A 20,110-nucleotide genomic window follows, 5' to 3' on the forward strand; every position below is an offset into this window, starting at 1 on the left:
TTAGCATTTTATCGTCAGTTTTTTTTCTTCTTTTTTTTTTTTTTTTGTTTCCTATACAAAAAACACAGCATGAAATTTGCCTTAAAAAAATTCTTGCTGCTGGCTTTCTTTCTTTTCTTTTTTGTTTTGTTTTGTTTTTTTTTATATTATTTTCATTATGTTTTCGCATTTTTCGCTTGTATACATACTCTTTATATATTTATAATATTTATTTTATGCTTTCTATACAACTATACATATTTGTGTGTGTGTGTGTGTGTGGGTGACAGGTTGGTTTGCCCACCCACACACACACATAATTCTAAACAGATCCTAAACACCTAAACACAGAATTGGCACACTTTGAAATTGGGGCTCGAATGGGATCCATCATCCGTGGAGTTCCTTGCGGGAGAATAAATGGAATAAATGGAGGAACTAAAGTTATTGTTGCGCTTCAAATTGAGGTCGATTTGGAGCTCCCACACAGATCCCACAGATGCCTTCTAGGTATTGCACTTTTGTCCCGGGCAACTGGTCATAGTCCCCCCCTTAGTAGTAGGCGGGAAAGGGATGATAGTTAGACGGATTCGAGGCGTGATGATTCGCTGACGGCAGCACGGGCGGCGGTCGTACGCCCGGATGATAGTTGCTCGATGCCACTTGATGGTATGCCCCAAAGCTGCGTGCCATGTGCCGATTCTGGGCCACTGCCGCCGCCGATTCGCCCAGCAGGCGCGACTGATCGGCGGTGCCCAGCAGACGATTGTTCTGCTCCATCAACAAGTGGGCGGTGGGGTCGACAAGCAGGCGGTGCTGGTCGGCGGCATTTGAGGCGGCCAGAATGCGATGCTGCTCCACCGTCGAGAGCAGGCGATGGTGCTCGAGGCTGTCGCGGCTCTGGTGTTGCATTTGCGAGGAGAGGAACGACCGATTGTTGCCCACGGCCATGTTGGCCGTGTTGGGGGTGAGGTCCAGTGAGGCCATTCGCAGCATGTCGTGATGCGGATGGTTGTACGGAAGCTGTGGCGGCGACGACACCACATAGTTGGCCGTACGGCTCAGGTCCACGGAGGTGGTCTGGTCGTGCTCCTGCTCGCCCAGCTGCTCGCTCAGCATGTTGTGCATGGCCGCCGCCGACTGGTGCTGCTGCATCGCCAGCTGGCTGCCATGTCCGTGCTCCTGCTGGTGCACCACCGATGCTCCCGTTGCCTGCTGTGCCTGTGCCTGGGCCTGCGCCTGGGCCTGCTGGCTCTGCTCCCGATCCGACAGAATGTCGTAAATGTGATGATGGTAGCGACTGCTTGGCAGCTGGAAATTGTGGTGATAGTTGCTCGACGCATTCGAACGCGAGCTCATGTCCAGGCCCTGCAGATCGGACAGATCGTTGGCCGCACTGGCCGCCGCGGCAGCAGCTGCTGCCGCACTCGCCGCATTGCTGTTGCTGCTCTGGCGATACTCCGCCGGCGAGTCGAGCTCCTGGCTGTTGTACTTCAGGTTGCTGGCCATGCTCTCGTACTTGGAGTACATGAGGTCGATCTGCGACTGGGGGAACTTCATGCGCATATCCTGGCCGGCGCTGCTAGAAATTGCAAACAGACCAAAAACTGTATTGAGCATAAAAGTAGCGAGTAGCAAGTAACGAGTAGCGAGTAACAAGTAACGAGTAGCGAGTAGCGAGTAACGAGCAAGAAAATATGGGGAAATAAGGAATTAATAAATGAAATGTTCTGTACCTGTTCTGTGGCATGATGCTGTTCTCCTCGTCACTTGACATTTGATTGTGCCGCGAGAGGTTGTGTCGCTGACGTTGCTCGTGCTGGTCCTGCTCCTGCACCGCCCGCTTGTGGCGCATCATGTCCCCGTTGAAGTTGTAGCGCGGTATGCTCGGCGAGGAGGCCGGCGAGATGAGCTCGTGCTCCGGATATGTGCTGCCCACGCTCGACGCATTGCGCCGCTGTGGCTGCAAGGCGGGCAGCGGGGACGAGGCCGACATGCTGTTAGCACCACCTCCTGCCCCGCCACCACCACCTCCGCCGCCTCCGCCGGCACTTGAGCTGCCCGCTGGCGTGCTATTGGAGCCTGGACCCCCAGCACCATTGCCAGAGCCGAACATGCCACCGTAGTCGCGGCCCGGAGAGATGGGCGGCGGCGAGGGCGGCGTGCGGTGGTGCGACGAGGAGAAGCCATCGGAGTCGGGATGCTGGGGTCGCGGTGTGCTGCCCGCATCCACGTCCACATCGTTCTGGTTCTGGTTGCTCTGCGGATTCGTTGGCGTCGAGGCGCTGGGCGAGATGTTGCAGGCGCCCTGAAACATGGGCAGCGGCGGTATTTGCATGGGGAAGCTGCCCAGGTTCTTCATCATCTTCAGCTCGTTCTCCAGGTTGTCCATGGCCCCCCCAATGCCCGTGCCATTGGCGGCACTCGATGATCCTCCACTGCTACCTCCGCCGCCGCCACCGCCGCCACCAGGACCGCCCACACCGCCGCCAGCGCTGCCAGCCCCAAAGCGCTGCGCCTCGGCATCCACATGGGCGCTCATCGGACTGTCGCTGTTGATGTGGTTATCGGTGGGTACCTACACACATATAGGGGTTAGAAAACAACATTAAATATGAATTATAATAATCATTTTTCTAACCAATAAATAAATATATACTTTTATGTATCTCCTACAGATAGAGAATAAAGAAAGTATATATAAAGTATGTGACATTTCTTCTTCCCTTTCCCTTTTTAAATATTTTCAAAGTAATAATGAAGAGATCTGTAGCTACTTTCGACCTCAGCTAGCTGCATTATCTTCGCAGCTTTAACATTTCATAAAACATTTTCTTGGCAATTATTGCCACTAAAGAACTACATATGTCTAAAAGTCGTAAGACCATTCCAAAAAGAACAAAATTTAAAAAAAAAGTTGAAGTAACATAAAAAATGGTAGAAAACATTCACTTTGGCTCGCTATATCTTCAGTTATATCCAATCTAGCGACTCGAATAAGAAATCCTATAAAAGGCCGTCTCATTTTCCGCTCAATTCGCGAAATTCTGTTTGCTGTTCACGCTGGAAATGCCAAGTAAAAATGATGAAGGTTTTTTGTCTAATATTAAATATTTTAAATAATAAATAAATAATATAAATAATATTTTAAATCTCTTTTTGGAGTAAATAGCAAATTCCAAGTAGGTTGCATGGAAGAAAACTCTAGCCGTACCAATCAGTTTGCTGTGTTGATTAATTTTGATTAAAAAAAGTTACCTTGAGGTCGCTGCTCTCGCTGTCAATCATATTGCCAACAGAGTTGAGGGCCGCCTCCACCAGCATGCTGGCGGACGAGGAGCCCCCCCCGCCCACACCCACGCCGGCTCCGGTCAGTCTTGCGTTCGCGTTGTTGTAGAAGGAGCTCATGAAGGACTGGGGATGTGCCAGGGAGTTCATCTGCATTTGGCCGGGGCCGTCACCGGAGGAGGTTACCGATCCTCCGCCGCCGCCGCCGCCGCCAGTTGGCCGGTCCCGTGGGTGTATGTGTGCCACTGGCACCACCGCCACCGCCGCCACCTGGCCCCCCCGGACCGCCCGCTCCACCGTTGGCCGAGGCATTGTGATGGTACTGGGACATGGCCGCCGCTGCAGCGGCTGCCGCCGCCACACTGTTGTTGGCCGACTCGACGACATCCAGGAAGGAGCTGTTCTCGTCCTCCTCGCGACTGTGGGCGCTGTGCTGCTGCTGGTGTGGGTGCTGATGCTGGTGGGCGTGGGCATGGGCATGGGCGTGCGCGTGGGCATGACTGGCGCTGGCCGTGCTCATGAGGCGGGCGAGAAAGTCACGATTCTGGCCGAGCATCTTGCTGTGCTCGTCCACGGAACTGGGGGGCACCGCAAAGCCGAGATCCTGACCGGCACCGGCGTTGCCGGGCAGCTGGCCAGAGCCGCCCGGGCCGGACTCGTTGCCGGGCACGTCGCTGGTCACGTCGCCCAGATGGCGATCATCGGCGCCGATCCACTTTTTGCTGCCCTTGGTGACGACCAGATTCTGGCCGAGGGCCACGGCGTTCATGGCCGCCGCATGGCGGTACGAGGCACTCGGATCACCGTGCGGCTGCTGCTGCTGCTGTCCCCCGCCTGCACCCTGCTGCGAGTGCTGGTGGCCGTGGGCGTGGCTGTGGGCATGGGCATGGGCGTGGTGCGGATGGGCGTGCGAGTGGGCGTGTGAGTGCGGATGCGGATGCGGATGGGAGTGTGACGACTGCGAGTGTGAGTGCGGATGGGCACCGTGCGGATGGCCGTGCTGCTGATGGGTATGGCTGCCGCCGGGCGGATGATTTGCCGAGCTGCCATCGTCCTCCTCCTCGTCGTCGTCGTCCTCATCGTCCATGCCCACGCCAACACCAACGCCGACGCCCATATGGCCGACCATCATGTGGCCCAGCTTGGCGGGATCGTCCCCGGCGCCGGCCATTGCCGAGACGGCAGCCGCGGCTGCCACCACCTGCTGCACCTGCTGTTGGGCACTCAGCCGCTGAGCGGTGGTCGTCAGGAATGACTCGACCAGGCTGAGCTGAGCGTTCTGCTTGCGGCGCACCTGTTCGAGGCGGACCTGTTCCGCCTCCTCCTCGTCGTCGGGATCGGCGCCATGCAGCTGCTGCTGTTGCTGCTGCTGCTGCTGCTGGTGGGGCAGGGCGTGCGAGTGCAGGTGGTGCGGATGGTACTGGGGCGGTGGCTGCTGTTGCTGTTGCTGCTGCTGCTGGTGGGAGGACTGTTCGTGATGCAGTTGCGCCTGCTGTTGCTGTTGCTGCTGCTGTTGGTGTTGCTGCTGCAGCGGCTGGTGCTGCAGGGCCGCCTGTTGCTGCAGCGGCTGGTGGTGAAGCTGCTGCTGCTGCTGCTGCACGTGCTGCTGCTGTTGCTGTTGCAACTGTTGCTGCTGTTGCTGCTGCAGTTGCGCCTGCTGCTGCTGTAGGGCCGCCTGTTGCTGCTGCTGTTGGGCGGCCGTGGAATTGGCCAGCTCCTTCTTACGCTTCCGCTTGCGGCCACCACCACCACCGACGGGTGGCAGCGAGACCGATGTGGCCGAGGGCGTGGCCACTGGCACTGGGACAGCCACCGGCACCTTCTCGCCAAAAATGCTGGAGATCTTGGAGCTGAGCAGCGATAGATTGGGCTCGTTGCGGCACAGATCCTTGATGGATTTGCCGCTCTTCTTGATGGCCTCGAAGATGTTGTCGTCGCTGAACTCCGTGTCGCTCTGCATCGAGCTGCTGAGCATCGAGTTCTGGTCCTCGAGGCTCTTGCGCCGCCGGCGCGGTGCTTGCTCTGTGGATGAGGAGGAGGAGACAACAGCTGCATTAGGCAGCTGTGACTCCGGAAGCGGCTGCTGCTGCTGCTGCTCGTGCTGCTGCTGCTGCTGCTGCTGCAGCTGCTGCTTACCCAGAAAGTCCACCTTCATGCCGCCCGAATAGGCATCGAATGTGTAGGCGACACTCCGCTCGATCTTCGGCATCTGCTCCTGTGTGTAGTTGTGCACCTTCTTGTAGTGGAACTGCAGGCACTGTTTGGTGGTGAACGCCGCATTGCACTCGGGCTCCGCACACCTAAAACGCAAATCACACGCCCAGAAGCGGCAATTGGTTAGATGGTTGGATGGATGAATGGATGGAACTATTATATACTCACTTGAATGGACGCACACCAGAGTGGGTTAGCATATGTATCTTGAGATTGCTGCGATTCTGGAAGAGTTTCTGGCAGCGCGGACAACTCACGACAGTGGAGTTGCGGCTGTGCACCTCCTTCGAGTGGCGCTGCAGTGCCGCACGCGATCCTAGAAGTTTTGAACATAATTTACACTGAAAATCTCGTAAAACTTCAGCCATATCTAAAATGAAATTGTATGAAGAAAATGAAATTTTCGGATTGTGGTGATTTTGAAAGAAACTTAGTGAATTTATACACAACAAATCCAGAAACCAACCCAACGAACGAACCGAACCAACGAACGAACCAACGAACAAAAAGCTAAAACACATAAGAAACATGGATCGTGGGGCACTAGGGTGTGGAGCAGTAGGACAGTAGGCTGTGGGACAGTAGTAGGGTGCGGGGTGTCCATAATGCTTGGGCAAATCAAATGCAAAAACTATATTTCATATGCCACATACACATAAACTAATATTAACTGAAAACAAAGAACACACACAAACACAAATCAAAGGCAAAATCATTCACTAAAAGCGTTTCGATTTACACAATGCATTTTACATTCGAGATTAGTCTGGGTCGTGGGAGGGGGCGGGGTTAAGTAGTCGATAAATATTCCAACTGATGAAGCACTGAACTTGCTCCAAAAATATGCCATGAAAAATACTAGAAAATAACCAAAGAAATTCTTTGGAAATTGGCATTGAGTAGAGGATCTCTCTAGAGATCCTTTGAAACTTATTTCAACTTGGAAATCTGATGGCAGAAGCACATTCTACGCTGAGAAATAGAAACAAATTTTAGATGCAAGCAAAGGGTTTCCTCAAGTGCCTTAAACTTTTCACAGAAATAAATCTACAAATGTTGTTGGTTTTGGTGCGTTGAAGCAGTAACGAGTGTTTCCCCAGACCCTTCAGCCACATCAGTTGGAAGTTCGCTAGTGTGCTTGGCATACGTTATAAGTACATACGGATGATGAGTCAACTATAAGTAGCAATAACATAAACAAAAAAAAAAATATGAAAAGAAAAACCAAAATGAAAAGATACATTTACATGTTTCGATCAATTTAGGCGGTTTACAACTCAACAAAAATTTAGGCAAAATGAATAGTGATGAGCGATCGCAGATGCTTATTGTGTGTTTTTTTTTTTTTTTTAAGCTGTATCTTTTTCTGTGGTATTTGTGGTGGGTGTGTGTTATGGTATGGCAGGGGGTTTACAATTACAGTTTACAAATGGTTAGTTTAATAGCTAAGCGATTGGTTACGGTATTAGTAGTAGTTACATACGATATTATTTTGTGTGTGTGTGTGTTACGATACGATATAATATAATATGATATGATATGATGTATAATATAAGTACGAGTACTCGCACTCGTACTCGTTACTGATATGCTGTACTGATTTATGTATGCAGAAGCAGTTGTACGGTGAGTTCGATGCGAGCTTACGCTATACGATATACATACGATATAAAATAGTTACGATATACAATAGTTACAGTTGTGATATACGAGCTTACGAACACGGTTGCCACCTGTGCAAACGAGTTCAAAATTTAAAGCATTAAAAAAAAAAAAAAATGTATTTCCATTTTGAGCAGTATGAGGCATTTAAATATGAAATCTTTCACTCACTTTAAGTTACTCGCTACTCGATAGACAGGTGGCAGCCGTGCTGGCAATTAACGATACACCATACGTATACATACGAGACATACTGTACTACTAGACTGTTGGCATTCTGTTGGCTTAAGCTTACGATATACATATACATATATATCTATATGTTCTACATTACGATCACAGTTACGATCTATCTGGTGGGTATGGGTATATGGGGGTATGGGGCAACGGGCATCTGCCACTCGACTACTTACCACTGTGCATTCGCTTGATGTGCGCCTTCAGCTTTTGCGGCTGACAGAATTTGCGGCCACAGAAATCGCAAACGGGTCGCGATCGATTCGGATTGGAGGCACAGCCATAGGTGCGATGCATCTCCAGGTAATTGAGCCGCAAAAAGAACTTGTTGCAAAACTGACACTGATAGGCGCCCTTGCCGTCATGCTTCTCGGCGGCATGCTTCATTATATTGTCCTTGCCCAGCACCGCCTCGCCGCACACCTTGCAGTGGTACTTCCGGATGGTCAGGCTCATCGATGGATCGTGAAAGACGGAGCAGTGGGTGCGATAGTACAGCGGGATGCTCAATTTGAGACTGCAGCCGCCGCAGTCTGTGGCCGCCCAAGCAAAGATAAAGCAAAGATTGAAATTGAAATTGATCCTCAAATGTAGGTTATGGGTTATGGGTTACGGCTACTCACTGATCTTTTCCGTGTGCTTCTTGCGCCACATGGTGTTGCAGTCGTCGCTCCAGTAGAGCAGCTCCATGCCATTGCGCAGATCGCGGCAGCTGACGAAATACGCCTGCTGATCGATGGACACCAGATTGACGTTGCGATCGTCGTAGCAGGGCGCCGGCCGAATGAAGCGCAGCCAGTTGGAGGCATTCGGATTGTCGCAGCACAGCAGATAGGACTTGTCCGCCCCCGCCTCGCACATCTCGAATATCCACTTCATGTCGCTGCCCTCACGCACCTCGCCCGTCTGCACCGGCTGACCGATGAGCGGCCCCAGCTTGGTGTAGGCCCGCACCTCGGTGCGGGCAAACACGCCGGTCACATTCGGCTCGACGTTGTGCAGCTCAAATTCGGCGGGCACCGACGCCTCGGCGAACGTGATCAGCGGCTTTGTCTCCAGCTCGGACAGCTGCGACGACTCGTCCATGTCCATGTCCTCCATGTCATCCTCGTCGTCGTCGTGCCGTGGGCCACGGCCCCGCTTCGCCTGCCGATGGGCATCCGCCTTCAGCTTGGCCAGCGCCTCCAGATTGCGGCGCTCGATCCACTCGGCCAGGTCGACGGCGTCCGTCACATTGCCGCTGGCGTTGCGCAGCGGACACAGCTTGTGGTCGTGCGTGATGGAGCATTCGCGGCAGGATTGCTGCGACCTGAACGCAATGTCGTGCTCGTCCTCCTCCTCCACGAAGTTCTGCTCCATCTTCATCTCGCGGGCCAGCGCCTCCTCGTCCAGCTCCTCGTCGTCGTCGTCCTCCTCCTCGTTGGCGGCCGTGCCGCCCGTGGCCGACTCATCCTCCGGCTCGTCGTAGCTGGAGTTGGGCGGCATCATTGCGGCCGCCGACGCTGCTGCCGCTGCCGCTGCTGCTGCCGCCGCCGCTGCTGCCTTGGCGGACTGGGATTTCTTGCCGCCGCCATGGCTCTTGGAGCGCACATGGAAGTTGCCCATCTGGCCGTTACTGGTTGTGGCGCCGTCCACAGCATCCGCACCCGTCTTGGCCGTCACCTCCACGCCCCCGGCCACGCCCAGGGGAATGGCCATTCCGGCGCCCATCAGATGTGGATGCTGCTGATGCTGCTGCTGCTGATGCTCCTCCTCGTCCTCCTCTTCGCTGCCCGCCGCTGCCGCTGCTGCTGCTGCCGCCGCGGCCGCTGCTGCCGCCGCCGCAGCGGCCTTCTTCAGGCAGAGGGCGCTGGGCAGGGACTCCTTGCCGCCGACGCCGGCACTGGCGCTGGCCTCCAGCTCGCTCTTGATTTTCTCGGCGATGCGGCAGTCGAGGACCTCGGGCAGGGCCGAGGAGTTGGCGGCAGCTGCAGCCGCTGCCGCCGCCGCTGCTGCCGCTGCTCCGGCCTTGAGGGCAGCCGCCGCCGCCTTGGCCTCCTGCTTCTTCGATTTGGCGTAGCCACTGTGATACCCCGTCCCTGTGCCGCCTGCTGCTGCTGCCGATCCTGCAGCTGCTGCAGCGCCTGCCCCCTTGGCCGCCTTGCCGCCCGCGTATCCGTTCAGCGAATCCGTGGAGAACTGCACCCGCTTCTTGTAGCGCTTCCGTTGCGGCGGCGTGGGCGTGACCATTGCCACGGAGGTCGCCGAGGCAGAGTCGCCATTGCCATTGCCGTTGCCCGTACCATTCATCGACGTGGACTCGGGGGGCAGGGCAAAGTCCTTGACACTGAGATTCGGTTCGAGCTTGAAGTTTCCATCGAAGCCTTTGGTGGGCGTTGGAGCCGGCGAGGGTGGTGGTAGGCTGCACCAAAAAAAGAGAGAGAGAGAGAGAGAGTGGTGATGAGTTGCGAGTTGCTGTACAGCGGGACCCAAGGAGGAGCTGCAACGAGGAGCCGCAAGGAGGAGCCGCAAGGAGGAGCCGCATGGAGGAGCCGCAAGGAGGAGCCGCAAGGAGGAGCCGCATGGAGGAGCCGCAAGGAGGAGCCGCAAGGAAGAAGCCCAAGGAGGAATCCCAAGGAAGAAGCCCAAGAAACCATTGGGACATTGCCATAATCCTTCGGATTAAAAGCAACCGACTGAGAGCTCCTGGGTACATTCCTGCCACTACGAATCCCCCCGCCCTAAAGGTAACTCGTGGCTTACAAATACTCTTCTAGATCTTCGAATTACGCCTTGGCCAGGTTGCACGTTCTGTGCCACGTTCTCTGCCACGTCCACGCCCTGTGCCATGAACAGAGCTGGTACCCCATGCCACCCACTACGAATCCTTCCCCCCCACAGCATTCGGCTTCGCTGCTGCTTTCCTCTCTGTCCTTAGCTCCTTGTTGTTCTTGTCGCCTTTTGCCTTTTAATTAATTTCGCTTGCATTTTGCTCGCTATCCGCGTGACGCTTGAGGCATGGGGCATGGGGGCATGAGCTGCTGGGGAGTGAGACAAAGGGATGGCAGTGTCCAGCTGGCACGCTCTGGCCCAACGTCAATATGCCACTGAGATGCTATGGCACAAGTTCTTGGAATAAATAAATGAGCAAATGATTCGCAAATACGCATGAAAGTACGCCCAACTATGCCGTGGCCATAGTTTTCCTTAGAAATATCTTTAGAGATTTGCACGAAGGCGATAAGCAGGCAGGCAGCAGGCAGGCAGCACAAAGCTGTCTCTGTCCTTTGTCTGAGCAAAACATTTGAGTGTGAAAAACAGTAAACAACTTTGCTGTATTTAATTGTGGGTCAACACAAATTTACATATAAATAAATAAATAAATAAATCTAAAATAAAATAAATGCTGCGTAAGAAATGTGTGCTTGGGTAATTTCTCTAAGCGCCACTTTATTTCCTTCAGTCATGGCTGGCCAGCCATTTGCCCCCTCCCCGCGTTGCCATAACAGCAGCCGCTACATCCATTTGGCGCATCTCTTTGTGGTGCGGCGGGGCACGGCACGGCACCCTGCGTGCACTTTGATATCTCTGGTAATGCAATCTCTTTGAGCAACTAGTTGTTGTTGCGGTTGGCCAGGTCGTCAAGCATATTCCGTGCTGCCTCCAAATCAAGATGAAATTTCCGAATGGTCACAGCCGAAGCCCCGCCGCAGTCGGCACACAATGGAATGCAGCAGAATGCTGTACATGCAGCATTGCATTCCCTACCCTCCCCCAGTACTCCGCCACTGTTTCTTCTTCTTCTTCTCTTCTCTTCTGTTTGTGTGTGCGTGTGCGTGTGTGTGTTATCGTTCATTAAATCCTCCACCTTAGAACCTTAACAGCAATATCGAGAACAGCGGCAGCCAGCAAGCGATACCATTCATACATCCATCCATCCATCCATCCACATCCATCCATCCATCCAGCCAAAGGCAACCCATCCGAAGCTTCCCTCCCCCAGCGTGGCCCCATCTAACCACTTACCCTGTCCCACTTTGTCTCAGGCCTCCCCCCACACTCCACCCACATTCGTGCACAATCCCATCCCTCAGCAGCAGCCCCGCCACTCTTCCGCAGACAATAGCGAGTGCAAAACGAACGAGTAGGAAACGAATGAGCGAGCGATGGCAACGATGGGCTGGCTCTGTGCTGCTGTCTCTCCTGCTTCTGCCCATTGCTCTCATTCCGTATCACCCCCCCCGCCATATCCTGCTCCTCTCTCTCGTTCGCTGTGTGTCTCTCTGGCCAGTGTCTGTGTCTCTGCCGTTAATGTGCTGCTTGAGGGCTCAGCGCGGAGGGGGGGTGGCGGCTTGAGTTGGGTTTTTGGGGCCTGGTTCGGTTTGGGGTTGGGGGGGTCCGTTGCTTGGTTGTGGTTATGGAGGGGGTGGGAGGGGGCTGTTGCTGTTGCTTTTGGGCTGGGATTGGGATTGGGATTCTGTTTCGTGTGCGTTTGGTTTTGGTGCTCGTTGCCGCATTAAGCACAGAGAAGGCGCACAGACACATAGACAGTTGGAGAAACGAGACACGCACACACACACACACAACACACACAAACCCACACACAGACACAACAATTTTGTGCTTTTTGGCGAAAATTCGCAGAAATTGGCGACATGGCGTATACGAAATGCGAATTGGAAAAACCCAAAGAGGTGATGGGGTGGCGAGGGAGGGAGGTAGGGAGAGAGACATACAATAAGGGAGCCAAGGCTGACAACATTCATTCGCACTGTGGATGCTGGCATCGAGATATCTATCGTGTGTGTCTGTCTTTGTGTGCTTCCCTCTGTATGTGTTTGTGTGTGTGGAGCAACCAGACTGCAAATGTTAATTATACACATACATATATAGATATAGAGATTCGCTGATAAATATGCAGATGTGGTGGCAGTCCCTTTGGGTTAAAGTCTGCCAAAAGCTGAACACATCGATACGGCCTGAGCAAGATCACCTTTCTGGTGCTTTCTGCATTACAAAAAGGACTGCCCCGAACAGCAATTGTTTCTGGACATTAAAATAGGGACAGCTCGGATATTGGTATAGTTGAAGGAATTGAAAACTTTGTTTAACTTCGTTACTGGGCCCCGTTCACACATCAGCCTGGAAAGCATCGATTGAGGGCCCTTCAAATAGAAATTGTGCCCTTTCAATGATAATGGAATAGAGCAAAAGGTCACTCAGGCAACCACTTGGGCTGCAGGGCATAGTGAGATCATTAGCCAGTAAATTAGCACTGGGAGTAAATTTATCACCCAGAGTACGACCCACCGCATGGAATAATAATGGCACTCTTTTTGCCTCCTAGCCCAAGGGATAACAGACAGAAATATAAGCATTAAATCAGTTTCATTGTAGACTGAAACCAATAATCACCTAGCGCTCCACAGCAGAAGATCGTAATTAAATCCCATTGCTGAATATGGCAATTGATAGCAATTGATCGAAATGCAGCATAGGCCCGATTCGGTACTAACGGACCAGGGTTATTGATGCACTGAAACTTATAGTGGAGGGGTAACAGTTTCCACACAAAAAAAGGCCACAAGGAATCATTTTATTTGTGTAAAGAAGCATCTGCCACGCCATGGAGTATATTCTGTATCAGCAATCGATCTATGGATCTGTGGTCTATCTGTACAATCTGTACATATGTCAAGTACCTGTAATCTCTGGAGGTTTTAATGGATCAGATCTATATACATTAGAGTACTGCATGAATAATAAAAAACAGGCATTCGAATTAACAATGCTCAAAAGGAATTGAGTGATTTCGAATGCTATGTCAACAGAGTTTGAGTGGTGAATTCTATTCTATTCTATTGGAATTTTTTTTTGAATGGAGCTACGCAGATCTCTAATGTATATTAGACTTTGTAGACTTTGTATAAGAATGATCGATCAGAAGTAACAAAAATCCAAGCAGACATATTTATACGCGTTTGTTGCACATTCAAATATCTGTGGCTCCTCAGAATGTGGGTTTATATTTGCCATAGACTTTCGGCTTTGCATAAACCAACTGGTATAAATCCATTGGAGCTCAGTTAGAAATCAGATGGCTATAGGTATCATATATGTCTGTAGCTGTTGGGGTAATGATCGTTCAAGAGGAATTCATCTTCAAAGAACTTAAAACTCTGTCGCATTCATATTCACCCATGTACATTTACATGCCTAGATTTTGTTGTTTTCCTGCCCTTATTAATGTGTAAATTTTGACGCCCCAAAGTATTATCTTCCTTGCTGGCGTATAATAAACAGCGGCAATGTCAGACATGTATGCCCTGTAGGCAAGCATCCGAAAATGTGCATTATTTTGTCTATAAATTAGACAAGTTGTGCGTCACTTGCATCAGCTGTTCTCATGCGTGGCCACGTGACTGGGCGAATGGCGAATGGCCTCTGTGTGTGTTGTGTTGTGTCATTCGTGTCACATCGAGGGAGGATGGATACTTGGTGAAACGAATAAACGTCATTCGCATGTCATTCGCGTGTGTCCTTATGGCAGGAACCGAAACCCCAGCTATCTTTCACACCGAATGACGTACGCACATGTGTACGCATGTATGTACGTACGCACATATGTTCGCTCTTGGCACATTTGTAAATCGAATTAACGTCATTCGCGTTATGTGGCATTCGAATGCGTCCTACTGGAACCCCGCCATAAGTTCACGTGGAACAAACAAAGGCAAAATGCAAACGGCTAAATATAGATGCTCTTCGTGCGTTGGTGGGAGGGTGGACTTGCCCCCAAATTTGATTGAAAGTTATTTTAATATCTTCACGCAACAATATTGCAAATCAATTTGGGTCACGGGACTATTTTGAGTGTGGCAATGGAAGCTGCGCATAATGAGTATTGAAGGGCTTCACGTGGGCACCTTGCAGCCAATTGATTGTATGTTCTCTTCCGATATTTCTAGCATTTTTTTGAGGGATTTTTATGGCTTAGATAATAACACTGAGTGCTCGTAGTCCTGCCTCGAGGCTTAGCATATTTTTTTTTTTTTTTTTTTTTTGTCGGGCATGAGCTGAATGATCGTCATGAATTATTTTGACCCCATTGCTGAGCACTGAATACTCGTAATACTCTGGAATAGCCATCAGCGCACATCGTTTGGGTTCATCTCTTATTTAATGATCATCTCGAGGCATCGCTTCGCCTCTGTGCGACTCGAGTGCCCATTCTTGTGACTCCTTGTGGCCATCGCCTCCTGCGCTGCAGCGGTGCAACAAAGAGGCAAACAAATGGCAGGGGCGAACCGAATGTGAATCCACATTTCAGCATTGGCATTTCGTATTTGCCACGCAGCAGGCACACACACACACACATAGAGAGAGAGAGGGTGTGGGTGTCAGTGGAGGATAGCTGGGTGGTGGCTGTGGGTGGGCACATGCACATATGTACTCACATACATACATACACTCATGTGTGCAAGTACAAAGCGCCAAATGGCGCGCTCGAGCTGCAGTGCAACAAGGCGTGGCAGGTGGCTGAACGGGTGGGGGGGTTGGGGCTGTTTTGGTGGGTTGGCTGTGTGCTGTGTGCTGTGGGCAGTGAGGGGAATGCAATGTGTGTGTGCAATGTGGGGCAAAGGAAGAAAATTCGCGACGCATTCATGTTGGAGGCGGTGGTGGAGGCAAGAGCCAGAGCAAGAGCAATAATACGGGTACGGGCATGAGCACACACATTCCTATGCCTCCACTTCCCACACTCGCTCTCTCTGTCTCTCTCTCTCTCTCTCTTCCTTACTCCATCTCTCCCTCTCTCTCTGTGAGTTTGTGTGAGTGGGCGATTGGCAACATGGCATGCAAATGCATGCAACAACATCCTCAACGATGTTGCTTGAGTGTGCTCTGTCTCCTGTATGTGTGTGAGTGAGTGTGTGCTCCACTGTGTGTGTGTGTTGTGTGTGTGTGTGTGTGAGCGTGTTGCTTTTTCCGCTTCCGCTGACAAGGCGGCAGCGACAACGACAACGACTACCGACGACGTGGAAAAGGGGGACACAGCGGGCGCTATGGCTCCAGCAGAGGCAACATGAAAGCGCCGTTGCATGCAACCGCAGGAGTACCGCATTTGTGCCTTTGTGCCACATGGTCCAACTGCAATAGGCAGGCAGGGTGGTGCGGTCTAAGGAACAGAATGCACACAGAGAACTAGAGAGAGAGAGACAGAGAGAGAGAGAGATGCATTCGGGCATGAATCGCCTTTTACATGGCTCGCTTTTGTGGCACCCCCCTCCCCCCCTTCCACCATGCCACTTGTCTCCCTTTCTATCCGTATCCCTGGGCAACTTTCTTCCACCGCAACTGCAGGACTTGAGCCGGCGACCCACCTACCCCCCACCCGCCCTAAGCCCACCCGTTCCACAAAACCAATTCTCACTCATAATCAGTCCATCTCTCTTTCTCTGTCTCCCTTTCGCTGTCTCCCTTTCGCTGTCTCCCTTCCCTTTGTGTGTGTGTGTGTGTGAGGTGCCCAAAAAGCATTCATCATGCATATGTGTGTGTGTGTGTGTGTGTGTGTGATTGCATTTGGCGGTGCCTTCGAGACTGCACAACTATCAACAATCAGGGCCAGCGAGTATATCTGGCGGCCAGCACTTTGTTCTTTTTTACTTCATTCGGTTTCGGTTTCTGTTTTTATGACTGATAACAGAAAGCACACGAGGAGTACAAAGGAAAAGATCGCCAGCGAAAAGAAATTGAGTCTCTGGCACTGCTATTAAGGGTACCTGTGAGGCTTCCCTGTGCTCCGACTCGCTAGTTTCTTACCTTACAGCTGGATGCATCAAGAGCGTAAGCGATAATGAAATCAAATCAAAGATGATTACCCCCTGCTTGAGTGGAGAAGGCGAACACGAAGCGTTGCCATAATGCAACGAGAAGATCTCTTAGTGCTGGCATATCGCAACGAGAAGATCCGCTAGGGCTGATAGGACTCAACGAGAACAGCGAACGAGAAGATCCGATAGGGCTGACATACGAGTATCACAACGAGAAGATACAGAGACGCATTTAATGCAGTTTGGTGGAGTCTGTAGTGAAATTGCGAACTGTTTGGGCTTTCGTTTTGCGTTTGAATAATGTATGCAAAACGGAAGGATAGCCTTGGGTAGCAAAACCTACATATTCCAGGCAGATCGTTGGGGTTTTGGGCTAAGCTGAAGCTAGAATGAAGCAACTCGGGATCACGAAACTTCGTGAAAAGTTCCATTCTACTTGTGAATGGCTTAGGGATGGTATGTACTAGGCATAAGCAATTCGTTCTGTAGGGCTGTACTCACTTGTTCAGTCGATCCGTATCGTTGTCGGCCAGATTGAGCAGATAGGCGACAAACTCGACGTCGTTCTTGAACTGCAGTCGGGTGCGCATGTGCTCCCACTTTTCGGCGTTCTTTGTGCCAATGTAGATGTTTTTGCTGTAGTTCTGGTGGCGGTACTTGCGCCGCTCGCTGGCTGCGCTGCTGCTGCCGCTGCCCGACTGCTGCTGTTGCAGCTGCTGCAGCTGTTGGTGCGGCTGCTGTTGCTGCTGCTGGGAGTTGGGGGCCCACACTGCCAGCGCCACCACGCGAGTTGGCCGCCAGATCGTTGCTGCAGTTGGCACCGCCCGTCCCGCCGACCGTGCTGCCGTGCGTCGAGCTGAGGGCATGGTTGCTGTTGTTGTTGGTGGAGAAGCTGGTGTTGCTGTTGCCGCAAATGAGGCTGCTCGGGTCGGTCACCATCGCCATTTGGGGGACTGTGGCGCCACCCGTCGGGCCAACGCCGGCCATGTCCAGCGCCGTGGCGTTCTGCTGCTCCAGCTGTGCGTTTAGCTTGACTGCGGCCGCAGCCGCTGCTGCTGCTGCGGCTGCAGCCGCGGCCACGGCGCTCATGTGCAGGCCGCTGCTCTCGGCAGCCGCCACGCTGCTCAGGTGGGCCGATGTGAGGGTGGCCCGGCTGTCCAGGTGACTGCTGGCCGCCTCGTCCTCCTCCTCGTCCTCATCGTCTTCGTCCTCGCCATCGTCATCGTACTCTGGCTGTTCTTGGGGGTGGTGTGCTGCTGCTGCTGCGACTGCATCTGTGGCTGCAACTGTGTTTGCAGCTGCGTCTGCAACTGCGTCTGCTGGTGGAGATGATCGTGATGGGTGGTGCTGGATGGCAGGACGTGACGCAGATCTGTGGGCGTGAGGTCATGGCCAAGTCCATTGCCATGCTGCAGCTGCTGCTGTTGCTGCTGCTGCTGCTGCTGATGGTGGTGTGGCTCCTCCTCATCATCTTCCTCATCATCCTCGTCGTAGTCGTCTTCCTCCTCATCCTCTGGATGGTGATGATGCTGCTGCTGCTGCTGCTGTTGCTGCTGCTGCTGGGGATCGTGCAGCTCTCGTGGCTCTCGCACTTTGCTGTTGTTGTTAATGCTGCTGTTGTTGTTGTTGAACTGCTGCTTTCCATTGTGCAACGCACTGACTGCTGCTGCCACAACGGCAGCTGCTGCAGCAGCCCTTTGCTGTTGCTGTTGTTGTTGTTGCTGCTGCTGCTGCTGCTGTCTGCTGATGTTGCTGCTCCTCATCGTCTTCCTCCTCCTCGTCCAGGCTGCTTTGGGAGGTGCTGCTGCTACGACTGCTACTACGACAATTGTTATTGTTGTTGTTATGTTGCAAGTTGTTGTTGTTATTGTTGTTGTTGTTGTTGCTATTGAGGTGCTGTTGCTGCATGTTTTGCTGCTGCTGCTGCTGCATTGGCGGCATGCCGCCTGATGTTGGGGAATTGGAATTGTTGCTGCTGCTGCTGTTTAGTGCGGCTGCTGCTGCAGCTGCCGCTGCTGCTGCCGCGGCGGCGCGACTCAGGAACGGTGCGCGTGGCACCAGCGGCGTATCCGAATTATCCGAACTATCATTGAAATCGAAAGCGCTAAAATCAGCATTGGGATTCGCATTGGCATTCGCAATCGATGCATTTGTTGCACTTGCCGCAACAGCTGCTGCAGTGGGTGCTGCTGTCGTGCTGCTTGCCTTGGACATGCTGCTGGCTTCGCTTTCGCTGCTGCAACTGCGGCTGCTACAAGTGCTGCTGGTGCGACTCCTGTTCGGACTGGCACTGGCACTGGGGCTGGGGCTGGGACTGGGACTTCTAATGCTGCGCGGTGGACTCTGAATGCTGCGAGATGGACTCTGAATGCTGTTATTCCTACTGCGACTGTGACTGCGACTGCGACTCCTTATCCGGATGCGGCTCCTGCTCCTGCTGCGGCTTTTGCTTCTGTTCCTGCTCGCACTCCGACTGCGACTTATCCGCCTGATATTCCGCTTTTTGTTGCTACCTGCCGCTCTCCGACGCTTAGTTGTTGCCACTGTTGTTGTATTGATGTTGTTTGTCGTTGATTTTGTTGCCGATTTGGTTGCAATTGTAATTGTTGTTGCGCTTTGCCGAACGCTGCTCAGTTTTTGCTATTTGTTGTTGTTGCTGGCAGCGCTACTGCGACGCGAATTGTTACAACGCTCTGTCTCCGACTCTGCCTCAGATGGCGCCTTGCTTTGCTGCTGCTGCTGCCTCTGCTGCTGCTGCTGCTGCTGCACCTGCTGCTGCCTCTGCCTCTGCTGCTGCTGCTGCTGTTGTTGTTTCTGCTTCTTCTTCATAATTCACACACACACAGTCGCGCGTGCGACACACTACACTTGTTGTTGCTGTTGCTGCTGTTGCTGATGTTGTTGCTGCTGCTGCTTCTTCAGTTGTTGCTGTTGTTGCATTGCTTTCTTCGTATCCTTTTTGCGTCGTTAATGTGTCGCGTGTCACCCAAAGAGACAAAAAAAAGATAAAAATAACTGAATATCTCTGAAAGAAATATCCCTGCGACTGCGACGCGACACCACAACGAACGACACACACACAAACAAGAAAAAAAACACACACACACACACATAAACAGGACTCGCTGTCGTGTGTGCCGAAACGAGGTGGCAACGCCGTGTCCACAATGAGCGGTTCCGTTTTTTTTTTTTTTCTTTTCTTCCGTTTTATTATCTTTTTTTGTTTGTTGTTTCACTTTTGTTTATGTTTATGTTTGCACGAGTCGAACTTCGTTAATAGTTTTGAAACTCAATTATATTTTATTTATGGACTTTCCCTTTCCCTTGCCCCATTGACTTTTGCTTTTCATTCAGTTTTAGTTGCGACACGTTTGTTGTTTATCTTTTGAATTTTTGTGGCTAGGTTTTTGTTGCCATACGCTGGCGTACCCCCGCACACACACACACTCAAACACACGCACACGCCCATTGGCAGAGGCATGGGCAGGGCAGGGCCAGGGCCAAAAGGGAACTCTAATGCTCAATTTTGTGCGAGAGCTTGCCATAATTTTCGTCACAATATTTCACAATCTTCAATTCTCCAAGGACTTGCTGTCACCAATCAAAATCACTATACGTGTATACAAAAAAAAAAAAATAAACTGGGTTTCTCTCGCTTTTCCATTTCGCCTTTTTTTTTTCTTTGTGTGTGCCCAGATCCTTGCTTGCTACTCTTCACTTTATCCTTCTTCACTTTATCCTTCTGGTTTTGCTGCAACTCTTCGCTCGCTCATTCTTTATGTTTTTTTTTGGCACTTCTCTGCTGCCACGCTATTGCCTATTTTCGTTTATGTGCCCCCTCTGCCCCACTTGTCCTTTATTTCTGACTTTATGTTGGAACTTTTGCTATTTTTGTTGTTGTCCTTTCGCTCTTTACCCAT

At 51.9% G+C, this 20,110-nt stretch overlaps 1 protein-coding gene across 1 annotated transcript; it reads right to left on the reverse strand.

Moving 5' to 3' along the window:
- Nucleotides 1-198: 198 nt before the first annotated feature.
- On the reverse strand, nt 199-20,110 carry LOC111066309. The gene is given in 12 exon segments (XM_041591987.1): nt 199-1,558; nt 1,716-2,557; nt 3,238-3,465; nt 3,467-5,567; nt 5,650-5,797; nt 7,557-7,913; nt 8,004-9,781; nt 16,692-16,931; nt 16,933-17,440; nt 17,521-17,942; nt 17,944-18,988; nt 20,107-20,110. Coding segments are annotated over 12 exon segments (8,700 nt in total). The 3' UTR covers nt 199-531.

The sequence above is a fragment of the Drosophila obscura genome, unplaced genomic scaffold (genome assembly GCF_018151105.1).
Source record: "Drosophila obscura isolate BZ-5 IFL unplaced genomic scaffold, ASM1815110v1 contig_165, whole genome shotgun sequence".
NCBI classification, from domain to species: domain Eukaryota; kingdom Metazoa; phylum Arthropoda; class Insecta; order Diptera; family Drosophilidae; genus Drosophila; species Drosophila obscura.